The sequence below is a fragment of the Sinocyclocheilus rhinocerous genome, unplaced genomic scaffold (assembly GCF_001515625.1).
Source record: "Sinocyclocheilus rhinocerous isolate Xijiao unplaced genomic scaffold, SAMN03320098_v1.1 scaffold165, whole genome shotgun sequence".
In the NCBI taxonomy this organism is placed as follows: Eukaryota; Metazoa; Chordata; class Actinopteri; order Cypriniformes; family Cyprinidae; genus Sinocyclocheilus; species Sinocyclocheilus rhinocerous.
Window position 1 is genome coordinate 251,253 of NW_015630990.1, and position 15,735 is coordinate 266,987.

General features: G+C 35.2%; 1 protein-coding gene across 5 annotated transcripts in view; it reads left to right on the forward strand.

The window, feature by feature from the left end:
* Positions 1–14,445, forward strand: part of dachd (dachshund d) — a 108,005-nt gene extending 93,560 nt beyond the window's left edge. For 2 of the 5 annotated variants that reach the window (XM_016553456.1, XM_016553459.1), the window contains 5 exons: positions 2,732–2,877; positions 5,171–5,318; positions 7,974–8,117; positions 9,420–9,488; positions 13,164–14,445. In XM_016553456.1, the coding sequence (XP_016408942.1) occupies positions 2,732–2,877; positions 5,171–5,318; positions 7,974–8,117; positions 9,420–9,488; positions 13,164–13,204 (548 nt within the window). In that variant the 3' untranslated portion in view covers positions 13,205–14,445. The remainder of the gene's footprint in view (positions 1–2,731; positions 2,878–5,170; positions 5,319–7,973; positions 8,118–9,419; positions 9,489–13,163) is intronic. The other 3 variants (XM_016553457.1, XM_016553460.1, XM_016553461.1) reach the window with 2 other exon arrangements.
* The last annotated feature ends 1,290 nt before the right edge of the window (positions 14,446–15,735 follow it).

Genomic DNA, 15,735 nt, shown 5'->3' on the forward strand with positions numbered 1-15,735 from the left:
TATATAATTAAATATCCATATTATATGTGTAAAAGCATTATAATTCTATAACAAATTAGATAAATAACTAATACTAAAATGTATACTTTTTAGAATATTTCAAATAAAACTCTTAAATCAGTCATTTCAAATACATGTGAATTTAGGTATCACAACATTATAATATATGGTATGAAAAAGTTATGAAATTTATTAAATTAAATTGTACAATGTTGAATTATTAGTTTTAAAGATTAACGTTTAGTGAGTGTTACTGTAGAGGACAGCAAAAATAACCTAAATGAAAAAAATTTGGGAAATGAGCATGAATTATAGAATGTGTTACGGAGACATTCTTGCCTTTTAGACAGTCTGAATCATTCTGCTGTGTTCTGGTAGTAGGTGACATGGCCTGTGTGATGTCTCGTTTTGTAGCAGGCAGAATGTTGTCTGGGACTTCTTCTTTGATTGGCAGCACGCTATGACAGCGTGAAGATAGTGTCAGCGCAGGGCTGTGTGGTTTAAAGTGAGTTATGATAGTCCGTGTGTACATGTTTGTGCATGTGTGTGTGGAGATGGATTCAGGGGTTATGAGGCCTGTACGGATGTGTGTGTAGTGATGGATGCAGGCCTATGATAGCCTGTATAAGGCTGTGGCTGTTAAGATAAATGTGGAGTTTTGATGGCCTGTGTGTGTGTGTGTGTGTGGAGATAGATGTAGAGTTATGATGGCCGGTGCAGCAGATGGCAGAGGTCTGCCCTAACGGAACTGATGAATGGCAGATGATGTCATCAGGGCACTGACAGGCGCTGGTGGCTGTACACAGGAAGTGAGCAGGAATCTACTTTACATTTCAACCCCACCGGACATCTGCTCAGTGTCCACACTCACGTTATTCTCTTTCTGATGCTGCTCACATACTCAGAGCACTAGACAACTTTTTTTTTTTTGGATTTAGGTAGGTAGTAGTGTAGCCTAGTGGTAAAAGATCTGTCTGGTAACTGAAAAAATGTAGGGTCAAATCTCAATTATTTACAATAAACTATAACATATTTAGGTATGAATTTAATGATTTTAAATTAATTGAAACATTTGATGAATTAGTTTTATTGCCTTCTTACATTTGAATCTAAAAGGTATGTCTAATAATTAGTATTTCTAATAATAAAATTTTTGAAATTGTGTTACTTTAAAAGGTTTTATATTTATGAAATATTATAAAATAGTCTTTGTAAAATGTAATTCAATCAAATTGAATATAAACAGATTTGAATAAAGAATAATGACAAAACTGAATTGTAACCATATAATTTTTTTATTTAATGTTAATTTTTTATGTTTTAATGTAAAATATTTAATATTTATAAAATGTTTATAATATTCAAATTGAATAAAGATGGATTTTAATGAAGAATAATGTTAATTATTCACACACACACACACATATAGACAATAGGTTATGAAATGCATTTCTAATTCAGGGAATTATTAAATATAAAAACATTTAAATTAAAATCTGTTTGTATTGCAGTGCATGTGTTCCTGTAGCTCATGGTCGAGAACCAGCAAAACCATGGGTTTCAATTCCTAGAAAATACAAACCATTTAAATGTATTGCATGTATTATGAATAGTTTTGGATTATAGTGTCTGCCAAATGCATAAATCTAAATGCAATGCATGTTGATTGTAACATAACCGTTCACTACACTATAAAGAAGATTTTTTTTCCCCATTTATTTATCTTTTAACACAGGGTACTTTCGATTACTTTCATTTACCCGCATGATGTTTAACAAGTTGACGTGGTGATTAATCTTGGAAAGCTGTTTGTAAAGACATGCTGCACACTTTACAGTGCTCATCCCAGCGTTTTCTCTCCTTATGACATTCAGCAGGAAGTCCCTGTGGACTAGGTGATAAAATATATACTCTTTAATGTGCCAGCCCCTGTTTTTATTTGTCTGGCAGACATAAAATCTTTTTTCTTTTATTTCCAGAGGGTTTTAACTGCAGCCCCTCCTGTGACATTTTACACCTGCACATTTATGTGTCAACCATCGACTGAGAGAGAATAAATGATATTTATTTTACTCCTCTGTTTTGTTCTACCAGGTGCCTCTTGAATCTCATACAATCATATTGATTTTTTATGCACCGATTCGTTTGAGAGGTTTAATTCATTTGCCCAAAATGGCATTGCCAGTCTGCTGAGGGGGCGGAAGTAGTGTTGAAACATGGTCAATGAGGGTTCACCACCTTGTGCCATATGGCCTTTGTTGAGAAGCCAGGGCCCTTGATAATCTCAGCTTGCCATATGCATCTGCTTGAGTGCGGTCTTTTCCTATCAGAGAGTTTTCGTGCCATATGGAAAGGGTGGGCTTTGTCTCCCAACATATCCGTGCCTTCAGTGCTACCAAGAACATATACTTTCCAAAAATGCAAATGCCTATTCTTTTTTTTTTTTTAGAAGAATCTCTAATTCTATCTTTATGTAAAATCTCTCAAGCATTTATAGCAGCTATACATACAGAAGCATCAATAATAGAGTGCCGTGTGACACTGACAGAATGGGCTATCAATCATATGTGCTTGATTGGGCATGCTTGTATAGATGTTAATTTTACTCTCACAAACAATCTGGGTATATAAACACCAATTCGGGAAAATTATGATTTATTTTACAGCACAGTACTACATGGAGTGTGTCATCTGTTGTGCTGAATGTGTATGTTTCTCTGTTTGCCACCAGAAGAAACCCCCATGTGCACGCCAACAGCAAGAGACAGTTATGAGAGGCTCTCGTTGGCAGGTCAGACTTTACCTCCAGGATTCCCCTCACCCTTCCTCTTCCCTGATGGCCTATCATCTATAGAGACCCTTCTGACTAACATACAGGTAAGAGACCTCTCTGTCAGAAGATCTTTAGTAGCAAGAGAAATATGCCATGAATAGTTTTATCCAGTTCTACATGGTCGATTCAGATGGTCTACTAACTAGTAATTAGTGAATTGGTAAAATGCTGGATGGCAAGTGAGAAGTTTGTTTTAGAGTAAAATTATTATATTGAATATAAAACCAGCTGAGAGCATGAAAATACCCTAAGCAGTTTTTTTTCAAGCATATATTCATATATTCATAAGCATATATAATCAAGCAACCGATTAAGATGAAACATCCAAAGAAATTATCAAGCAACATCCAAAAATAATGTCCAAATAAACCAAATTGCTAAACAAACATTCAAACGACCCAGATTGATAAATTAATTTTGACTTTCTAGTTTTAGCAATGAATTATTCGTGTAAAATCAGTCGGAATTCAATTATATGGTGTTTCCAATAAAAGATCATCAAGTTTCCTCTTAAATTTTAGCAGACCATCAGCTGGTTGCCATAGTAACGTTTTTATTTTAGCCCACTGTGGACTGGCCAGCTGACACATGTCATGATCTTATCACGTCATGTGTCATAACACAATAAACACCAGTGATGCTCAAGATTGCACATAATGGAAGGAGATGGCACATCAAGTTGGTTATCACAAATTATAGCAATCTTAAGCCGCGGTTTGGAAAATATTGTGAAAGTAGGATGATGTGCAGTGATATTAACATCATTCTTGAGTTTAAGTCAAACATTCATACAGTAAGAAATATTTATGCTCTTTACATTTAGGGGCCGTTTACACAACATTTTCAGCCAAAAACGGGAAACTTTTTATGCGTTTTGCCTGTTCGTTTACACGACAACTGCGTTTTGGCATAATTTGCCAATGCAAGTTTTTGAAAACGCCACCGTTATTGTTTCCGTGTATAATACCCAATATTTACCCAATACGTGAATCTTTGAAAATGGTGACGTCATGTCGTTGCTGCTCATGTGAGTCATGTGAGTTTGCTAATGCATTTAGTCATTTAGCAGACACTTTTATCTAAAGCAACTTGCAAAAGAAGAAAAACAAGGAATTTATCATATGCGACTCAGCAATATTAACAGTGCTGCAATTCAGAATTTTTAAAAGCTTGAGCAGAAATTAAAGTGTAGAAGAGTATATAGTTTATATACACTACTGTTGAAAAGTTAGATATTAGAGCAATTCTGAAGGATCATGTGACACTGACGACTAGAGTAATGGCTGCTGAAAATTCAGCTTTGCCATCACAGGAATAAATTACATTCTGAAATCTATTTAAAATAGAAAACAGGTATTTTAGGGTGCAGTTCTCTGTGCCAGGTGTGGCAAATAGTTAATATAGTACTTTCATCCTCCAGCTGTGATGTTTTTCCCATCAAAACAAATGCATAGCGTTGTATATTCGGCACGACTCCCTTGATCACCACTGTGGTTGTCATGCAAGTAAGACCCAGTCAGAAAGATGAATGTAGTTGATTAACGCCGCCTCTGAGACTAATGATGTGGGTACAGTATGGGGAGTGAGAGGTTTGCTCATTGCTCTTGTGATATGGCCATCAGATCTATCGCGCTGCTTTCGGCCCCATTGTTAATTAGCAGGACTCAGTTCAGTCAGTCATCTTTAATCATGATTTCAGGGTAATGTTTTGATTGAACATTCACACACAAATCAACAAAACGAACCCAAGCAGAAAATTGAGATAAAGCAAGTTAGTCTAAATTGGGGTCATAAGAAGGAACAATTAGTATGATATAGCCCATTGCATTTGACTTAATTGCTTGCGTACAGGGAATAATTGTTTTGAAATGGTCACCACGCAGTTTGCGTGGCAAATGCCGCTTTAAGTGTTGTTTTGAGACAAGCAGCTGTTCAGCTCAAGATTTGATCATTCTTATACAACCTGCAGCTTCACAAACTGACAAACCAAAGTTATAGGTTCATTAAGGCTCATAATAACTTTATTTAAAGAATTCATGTAGTCCTCAAACTTGAAAGGACAGTTGATCTAAAATTTTAAGTCCTGTTATCATTTGCTCACACTCTTATCATTCCAAACCTGATTTTCTATAATATTTTGAAAAATGTGGGGCCACCATACAACAAGAGTTACATTGACTTTCATTGTATGGACTATTGACTGATTGTTTTCTGCAAAATACTTTCCTACGTTTAAGTGCTACTGGTCTAGCATAAAGTAAACCATTCATACAGTGTATTGACTCCTGTGGAGGTGTTTGTGGACTGTGTATAAGGTGAGTTTGTCTTCTGCTGCAGGGTTTGCTGAAGGTAGCAATTGATAACGCCCGCGCTCAGGAGAAACAAGTGCAGCTGGAGAAGACAGAGCTGAAGATGGAGCTGTTTAGAGAGCGAGAGCTCAGAGAAACCCTGGAGAAACAACTGGCTGTCGAGCAGAAGAACAGAGGTGTGTATTACTCAAAAACTCACACACTACAGTACACACAATTTATTGTATCTTCTATAGTCAGATTCCTGGTTCTAGAGGCATTTCGTGTAAAAAGGCAAAGCATTTTACTGTACACACCAATTTCAGAAATTAACTTTTGCATTAAGGGGCTATATTTGCCCCTTTGAATTGTATTTATGAGTACATTTTTTTTTCTAGCCATATACAGAGTTCTGGCATGAAACTCTAGATGGCGCAGTCCGATAGGTCTAACTCAATCTGACCTAATGACATCATTATCACATGGCACAGCTGATTGGTTCTCTCCCGTATCGGTAGCCAATGAGCTCGCTGCCCAGCATTCAAATATATGACTAGGGCAGGGTTCCTCAAATCTTGCCCTGGAGGGCCAATGCGCTGCAGAATTTAGCTCCAACCCTGATCAAACTCACCTACCTGTGATTTTCTAATGATCCTGAAGACATTGATTAGCATGCTCAGGTGTGTTTGATTAGGGTTAGAGCTAAACTCTGCAGGAAAGTGGATCTCGTGGGCCAGATTTGAGGATCCCTGGACTAGGGCTTACTGTAGCAGTTGCAGCTTGCTTCAGAAACCCTCCACCTTCCCCAGCTCCACCTGTATAGATCTGCTACGAGATTCATGTATGCTATATGGGGGTTATTTCATGTATGTTATATTTGCAGCAGCAATATTTCTTACATGCTCACAGCAGCGTGTTGTGGATGTATTGGCAGTAGCAAGTCTCGGTACTTTCTCTGCCGCAGCAGCAGCGTAGCAGATCTGTTCCGCCAAGACCAAATACATTAACATTGTCATGTACATTACCATGCCAATCCCTCCGTGAGTGGTCATGACAGAAATAAAAATATATTATGTGTCATCCTTTTATGTGAATTACTTCATTTTAATCAGCTCATTAACATACATTCTTAGTCTGACTAATTAGGTAGTCAGACTATATTACCTATAAAAATGTATTCATCATCAGTGTTTTATGTGATAAAATGTATTATCTAGATTTTAAATTTTCTGAGTAAAATGGAAGTGATGCTTACCTGTGTAAAAGTCATTTTGTGTGGTTGTATAGTATTTGTAGGCAGATTCTAAGATGATGCAGATGATCACAACGGCATTGCTAGGCAGTTATTAAAGGTGTTCTGGGTGATTTTTTGTGGAAGATGATTTATGAGAAATGGCGAGAAAACAAGCACCATAATTAGGCCTAGAATACAACATATAAATGTGATCAGCTGTTACAATAAAATCTGAATGCATTACGTAGGCTTTTTTGGTCCCCTTATTTTTCATTTTGTGCATAGCTTGTTTGTGCTACAAACATGAAAAAGATCATATTCAAATAAATGCGTTTTTTTTAAACTTCCTATTCATCAAAGCATCCTGAAAAATAAAATGTAGCATGGTTACTGTAATCATATTAAGAAATCCTACTTGAGCGCAAAATCAGCACATTACAGTGATTTCTGAAGGATCATGTGGCACTGAAGTAATGGCTGCTGAAAATTCTAGGGATCAATTTTCATAGAGACTTGATGCTGGACTTCTTTTTAATCTTGGGCTTTAAGCATCTTGGTAGTTTTGCACGGCAAGCACCTTATTTTCTTTAGAAAATGCAAAAATCTCCTTAACAAATGACCTTCATTGCATAATTTTACAATTAGTTCAAAATTGCATTAAAATGACCTGAAAAGCCATGTCACAAGCTCAGTTGTTAATCTCAAGCACACAAAAAACATACTGCCAAAGTGATAGAGACAAGGTCATAAATCGAGCAAAATGAGGCATATTTACATTACGATCAATACATGAGCATAAATTGATTATGTGTGCAGAAGTGCTTGTGGGAATACAGTATATTACCGTAACTACATACATAGACAACGTCTAAATGTACAGGGTGCATTAGAAAGATATACAAAGTCCTCATTTAAGTTAGTGTGGTTAAAGTCACGGAAATATGAATTAGTAATTTATATGGTAAATGTTTCTAAATGAGCCACAATATTTCTCGAGGGAAGGCCACTATTGGACTACAGATTGATAATAGTTTAGCTAATAATTTTCAACTCTCTTTGAGATTAAAAGTGATATGTGCATTACAGATGGCCTCTAGTTACATACTCTTTTGTACTCTATTATTGCATGAAAATATAATTATGAATCTACATTTTGACATCAATAAATGATTTAGATTTTTCTGCACAAAAGTATTGCTAAGTGTGACTTAATGGTCTCATGTTCTATGTATTTATCCTACATAATGAATCAAATTGAGCTTATTAAGCCAGTTTCACAGACGGATCCTTATAAATGTGCCTACAGCCCTCCAGCTTTCTTCTGTTTAATATTCAGCATGCCTCTCTCTCTTTCTTTACCGAAAGTTTCCCTTAACCTCGTCTCATTGGCATTTTAACCTAGGTTAATCCAGGTTATCGCTGGCTCAATTATTTCGCTAATGACACAGTCAATTTCTCATTGAACAGGAACATTTTTTCAGCCACAACTTTTCTATGAATATTTCCTCACTGACAGAGTTTGAAAACTCAACTCCCCTTCCTTTAGTCTTTAATATCAGATATACCGCTGCATATGACTAGAGTCCTTGACTGCTGCCTTTCTGTTCTTTGAATGCAGCGATTATTCAGAAGCGATTGAAGAAGGAGAAGAAAGCGAAGAGGAAATTGCAGGAGGCGCTGGAATACGAGTCAAAACGACGAGAGCAAGCGGAACAATCACTGAAACAGACATCACCCACAGAAAGTCTCAGATCACTCAATGGTGAGACACCTTACCAGAAAGTTAACATACTTCAATTTATTAAAAGGATGTATAAATGTGTTTTTCTGTTCCATTGTTAAGTCTTATGAGATGTGTTGAAGATAGGAATTTACACTATTGAAGATCGCTTCATGTGAAGTATCCTTTTTGTTGTTTTTGTGTTGTGTAGTTACTTTCTGAGAATAATCTAAAATATCCTTCAGTATGTTAGCGATAACATAATAAGCAGGTCATTATCACAAAGAGAAGGAATCGTCATGTTGAGGTCTTGCATCACAAAAAGGGGTTTAATTGGTGACAATTACGTGGTGACTGCACCAATTAATAATATATCTAATGACTAAAAATATATATAAATGGCAATGAAATATTGATTTAAGTTGAAAAAAATCTAAAGAGAAAAGAGACCATGAAATGGTACAAGAGACATTTTGTAGAAACAAATTATGTAGCAAATGTGTTTGGGAAAAAATGCCACTATTGATCAATCAGAATCAAGTATTTCATAGAGATTTATAATATGCTCAAATAATTTCTGAGAAGCTTGCATAATGATGAAGTGAGATCATGATAAACTAGTTTAAAACCATGTCTTCCATAAAAACAAGCATTTTCTTTCAGACCAAAAAGACCCCAAATCTTGTTTGCGTTTGTGTATTGGACACAATGGACCACTGATGTTATTGTTATTGTTAATTAAATCTATTAGCAATATTTTTTGTCAATTTAAATAATGCTGAAATATAAATACTAGATGAAATTTTAAACTTTAAGTTTAGAAAATTAGAGAAGTTGCCCTGGCATCTAAATGAATTAAACTATAATTACTAAAACGAAGAAGAAAATAAAGCTCTATAGGAATAATAATAATAAATAAATAGAGAGAGAGAGGGAGAGAGACAAAAGCACACATCAAAATTATTAAAACTTTAAAATAAAATGAAAACTGAAAATATAAAAGTCAATTCAAAATGATAATAATAAATGATATAATAGTATATAAATAACACTGCATTGGGCACATTTTTAATACACTCTAAACAGTTTAAGATGTTGAATAAAACTAGCATATGCTACATCTGTAGCAAGCTTAGCAAGATCCATAATGTCAGGCTAACGTGGAGAAATGCTCTGTTCAGTATTTGCAACACCGCTCATCAATTGGTCGAAGCTTCGCCCTGACCCGAGCGATCAGAGCACATCTACCCTCCGCCCATCGCGAAAGATGAGGCTAGAAAAACTTTCCTAATTAAGCACAGATGTCATGGATGTTTATTCGTCATTATCTTTTCATTTTGCCAGACTCGTTGACCCAGGAGATAGAGACTGACCGCAGCAGTGGCAGAACAGATGCTGAGAGGACAATACAAGGTACGTGTTTTTGAGGAGACTATAAATCTCAGCTCAGCTCCAGTATATGAGCCTCGCTTTAACTTGGCCTGCTGTTCATGCATGCAGCCTGCCATCTGGGCTGCAGATCCTACAGTTCAAGAGGAAGGTCAAGATCAGTGGGATCTGTCAGGAGAACATTTCTAGACAGGGAAAATCGTGCAAATGTGCGTTATGACAATGGGACGGCCTGCTGAGTTGGAGAGTTGATTCTTTGTGAGTGTATGAAGGAATTTGATGGGATATTAAACGAGGAACAAGGAGAAGATTAAACATTAAACAAGCCCACCAAGTCAATTAAAATTTAACTTTTGTTTTGTAGTTTTTACCAGCAGGGGTATATTAAAATATTATTAAAGGGATAGTTCGCCCAAAAATGAATATTCTGTCATCATTTGTTCACCCTCGTGTCATTCCAAACCTGAAGAAAATATTTAGAAAAAATTTTTTTTTAAGCTGCTTTGGACCCCATTAATTTTGACTGTATGGACAAAAAAGTTAAAATATTCTTCAAAATATCTTCCTTTATGTATATTTAGTGTATACATACCGCTGCAAAGATGGTGTTCAGCTTAAAAGGTGAAGTTCAAAGATAAGATTCTTTGGATATAAGACACAGAATCCTTTTAAAGATAGACCCCCTTGACAGTAAGACCCTGCCTATGTTGTGTACCTCAGAGACCAATGCAATTTAATGAGCATAATAAGAAGTTTCATTATCTGAGGATGACCCACAGTGGAGTTACCTCACAAGAGCACAACACACCCAGTCAAATAAATACACATGCACTTTATGGGTGTATGGGTATTTATGGACCTGGTTTAGTCTGGTATCGTTTCACAGAAAACCACTTGCCCATTTGCAAATGTTTCAGTCACACTATTTTAACTACACCTTAAGTGTTAAGTCGCTCACCACTCTGATGTCTATTTTAATTGCACCCAGCAGCACATGTGATACAAAAAAACGTCATCTTGATTGGTCTCAATTTCCCTTTGAAAATAGTGTGTGGAAATTGCTATGAAATGTGGGAAATGGCATTTTAATACCCCGTCGCAAGTAAAAGCCCCGTAACCCAGTTTGATTAGCCTAGTTAATTTTGTGTGTGTGTGTGTGTGTGTGTGTGTGTGAAGTTTTTTGTAAAAACAAATGGAGATCCAGTACAAGGAGTATGGTTTTACCCGAATAAATCAAATGACATTGACTTGATGAGCAGGAAATGATTTTTTCAGAGCATATAATGTCATTAGCATTATGATGGTTCTTATGTCTAAAGATTAATAATTTTCCAGCATTAATTGCTCGATTCAGAAAGTTAGCATTAGCTTAGAGAGAAGATTGCTCTTTACTCGAATTGCTTTTGTCATTAGTTTTTTGAGCAGATATAGTAGAATTTGAGATATTGAGGTCATTTGAGCTAGAAGAAAATTGTTCTCTTTATGTATGTTTTCACTGACAAAACTGTAGTTATTGCTCCACAACATGCAATAATTTAATAGGTTTTTCATTCAGTGCCCTTGAAGAGTAGACTTCAAAATTGGCCACAGGAAATGTGTGTGTATGAAAATAGCTTGTGCGTGTGTTCAAGTCATGGATGTTGTGGCCTACAACCAGTGTGGCATAATTACTCTCAAATGGCAAAAACATAAAAAAGGATGCTGATAAATTACACTTGCATGTGAGGGAAAATTTATATTCCAATCCGTATACAAAAAACCAAAGAGACGTGCTATAATTTCAGCACTTGGCTGTTGGGGAAAAAAATAAAATAATGAGAGCATAATTTCAGAGAACTAATTATTTCTATTTGTCTTTTGTCACACTCTGTAATTCTGCTATATTAACACAGTCTGTGTTTATTAATTGCTTTTCCAGTGTTTTGAATCCATTCCAAGAATAAGCTTGACTGTTTTTCCTGGCTCCGTGCTTCTGGGAGCACATCTCGCCACTAATTCCTTGTGATACTAAACATAATATCTCCCTGGTATCTCTTCCCGATGCTCAGTGCTCGCCTCACGATGTTTTCTGCAAGTTTACACGACCCTGTGAGGGGAGATAAAGTTCTTTGTTGCAAGATTAAACATCAAAACAGTTAAAGTGAAATTAAAATTAAATGAATGAATGTCACTGAAGCAAAAAAGGCAGTAATTAATGGTTCCCTTAATTGTCTTCATAAAATATTTGCATGGGCATAATTTGCATAATTTACATGTATTAATTAATCTTTCAAAGGAATTTTGTGCTGAGAGAAGCCAAAAATTCCTTTGTTTTATTTAGCATCTAATGAAATATTTATCCTATTTAATGAACTTTTCATCTTGATTTGAATATAAAAATGCCACAGTTTTAACATATTTTAATGAGGGAGGTTCTTTCATAAAACAACATGGCAGTCATTCGATTTTTCCCACTCAAGAAACATTCCTGGCACTGTTTGCACAAGCTAGTTTAGCTACACTCCATTTGACCCAGAATTAATATGCTAATTTGTACATTTAAGATGAGCTCTCTGCTTGTTTTTGTTGTCGTTCTTCTCAGGTTGTGTAGACGTAACTGTGGTATTTTAATAGTTTAATTGTATATATTTTTTACATCATTTAGGATAAGTAATCTAGGGTTTGATTTTGATTTGCTTAATTGTTGTTTGATATCAAAATACTGTATCAACAATACTAAACATCTACAGCACTAAATAAGCTGCATTCTGACAAAATAAGTCACTCAGTATCACATGCATTTATCGTGATCTGAATAAATTTGTACATATCATTTATATAAGGGGGTTGATGCTGTGGATGAATTTTTTGACATGCCCTGTGAGCCTAGAGCCATATATTATGTAATTTCATATTTTCGAGATATTCACAATATTAACCCCTTTTATATAAGACGCCACTGAGTGACAAATAACATTAGAGAAAAACAAGAGGGCGTATTGCAGCTCCATGCACAGCCCGCAATTAATCAATGTCCATTAGATTACTAGATTCGCATGAATCAATATGTATATATTTCAGAGTTAAATAAAATCACAATGCACATATTTAGGAATGTATGACTAACCGTAGAAGAAAAAAGGCTTTTTATTCAAAATCAATGGATCACACAATCAAAATGATTTTATATCTGTAGTATCGCTGAGCAATCCTAAAAAAGTCAAGAGTCAAAATATAAATCTCGTTTAAGCCAATTTTAACACGGAGCATCCTCGATCAGTCACCACTTTTGCTCATCAGAATTGAATTTATTTAGTTGCAATGCCAAAGAGAGGAAACACTGCTTAAATGCAGTGATGCAGCATTCCCGGACACAGAGGAAATGTTCTGGTAATAAACGTCAAACAAGCTCCTGAGCCATGCCTAACAGATGCTTTTACCAGAAGAAGCAAAGAGAGCTGCCGCTCATTCAGGCATGCACTTGCCAACGAAGGTTCCCTGGAAATGGACAAAGCTCATTAGATCGTACGCATCAGAGAAGGCATTGCACAGTAACGGCTGCTTTTTTTGCACTTAATGCCATTTATGCACAGAAAGTGTCATTTGTGAAGTGCTTCACATCATGAGTGCAATGTTATATTCTTAATATGTGACATACATTGATCCAGGGTTTACTGCAGTGTATTTATTATTTTTCTGTCCCTTTTGTTTTATCGTTAGCAGATGGAAGACTTTTTCTGAAAACAACAGTGATGTACTAACAGCATGGCGTTGAAGACTGGCGGCGTGTATCTTATGAAGATTCTCCAGAGTTCCCTCGCAGGGTAATTTAGTTACAGAAACAGGTCAATCGCTCATAGAGGTGCATCAAGGGTTTATGCTTGGCCCGATGTGGAAGACGGATTGTGTCCAAATGTAGTATTAGGACTCTTATTCTCACTGATATAAACGTTATATTATGCCAGATGTGGGATTGGATGTGATAAGTTGGCGAAGGCGACAATTTGAGCACAGTAAAATGTACCGTTTGGTACACTTGGTGATAATATTTACAACAAATTCACAGCACTGAAGATTTTTATACTGTATTTAAACCAGCGAGAAAGCTTCGAAAATTCAATCTGATTCAGAGGTTTTGTTTTGTATTAAAAAAAGAAGAGAAAAAAACACAAATCCTTAGTGTCATAACTATTTGCCAAGATGTTAAAGATCCAAACTTGGAGAAGAACCTCTGAAAATGTGAATTTGAATATATGTTGATCAACAGAAAAGACTAATATTTGCTTTTAATGTTTTCTAAACTAGAAGAAAAAACAACAATCAAGTTTCATTTCTATCATTATTGTATATACAAGAACAGAAGATAGGTTAACTCACTCACTTTGGTATTTGTATATAATGTTAAAAGTTGGTATTGTGTATGCAGTAGATCTATTAGGAGAACAATACCAACGTTTATATTGAATTTATAGATTTGTTTTGTTTCTGAGCCATCATTCTTTCAATTCGCTGCCACTATGGTGAGGAAGCATGCAGGCATGTAAATGTGTTGTCCTGAATTCATGTTATTCAATAAATACTTAACTGTGCTGAACAAATGTACTTAGGACTTATTCACTCACACCCAGTAAAAGTTGATGAACACTACTGTCTTTTCAACAGCTACATTTTCAATTTGCAGTATCATGAATCTGAATCTTGTATGGATTAAATCTCACGTTTATGGAAAAGTTGTACAGATCGCTAAATGTTACCGACCATCATTACACTCAATTCGGTGTATTTCTTTCAGTGATAGGCCACTTTAAATAATAAGTATTCACTGTATCATTTCAATTATTTATTATACTGGTCAATAGTTTCACTATATGCAACAGGTTCCCATTGGAAAGTTGCAGACAAAATAGCATTAGACCATTTGTTAATCTGAGATAAAAAGGGAAGATAACTAGAAAATAATTCTTCATAACTTCCCCATGTGGATGATGTTTGATTAAAAAAAAATGCATATTGAATTTAGATTTTTTTATATCAAATTGCTGGATTGTAATAATAAAAATAAATTATGTTTTAATAGATTGTTGGCAACACATTGTTGGCAACAAATTCATTTATTATTATTATTATTATTATTATTATTATTATTATTATTATTAAAATGTTCAAGAACATTCTTTAATTATTTGACAGAATTTTTAACAATTGTCTGCAAAGAAGACATCTACACCAGTTCTTCACATACTTAACAGAATTTTTTTTCTTTATATAAATCAAGAAATCATGGCAATAACAAACTGTCACATTTAAATAAAGAGTGAAACAATTCAGCCGGATGAGTTAAATTACACTGTGCTAATTAATGGTAATATTGAATATATTCAATAATAGATTACAGGCTTTTATTGTACCAAGTAGATGATGATGATGGTGATGAGGCACTTACTGGATAATCAAGAAAAAATATGTGTTGAAAGGATCCTTTATTAGATGGACATATCTAATGTTACGGGGCAGCTATTTATACTATAATCATATACATTATTTTGTCACACATTTGTCCTCAGTCTGTAGCAATTCAAATGTTTATTGTGTTAAACTACATGTTAAAGTATCTTTTACCTCATCAATGAGGACTTGCCTTTAAGTTTCTTTTTATGTGATGTAAACTCTGTAGCAAGATTTATGGACATATTGTTCCTTATTTCTTTCTATGGCAGTAAAGGAAACGTATATAAATATTGAAAGGATGTCTTGTTTTAAAGTGCTTTTCCCTCTTTTCTGATCATGTCTGCTGTAATGACAACAGTATGTAAGAGAGAGTGTGTGTGCGTGAGTGTGTGTGTGTGTGTGTGTGTATGCACACTGAAGTGTATCTGTGTGGAGCTGCATGAGTGTGTGTCTGTTTTCTATTCTATGGTGTCATATATGGTAATAAAATATTTGTGAGTCAATGATTATTAGACTAAGCTCTTTTGCGAATGAATCACTGTCATTATAAACAACTTGAGGGAGTTTATGGGTGTTGACTTTATCATCAAATGTCAATGTTTAATGCAGTTAAACTCTTGAATCTATGTAATTTTACCATGGTTCATCCAGACGAATCCTGCCAGTGTATCCTAATAAAGAGACTGCAAATTTTCAGTCGCAAAGCAAACGTCACGTATGATATTACATAAGCGGCGTGCTTATATTTTAATCTGAAGGGCAATCAAAATTGTTCATGGTTGAGTTGTAAAACATGTGTTACTGAGCAATGACAATATCTAGCAGAATAAAACCACCCATGCTT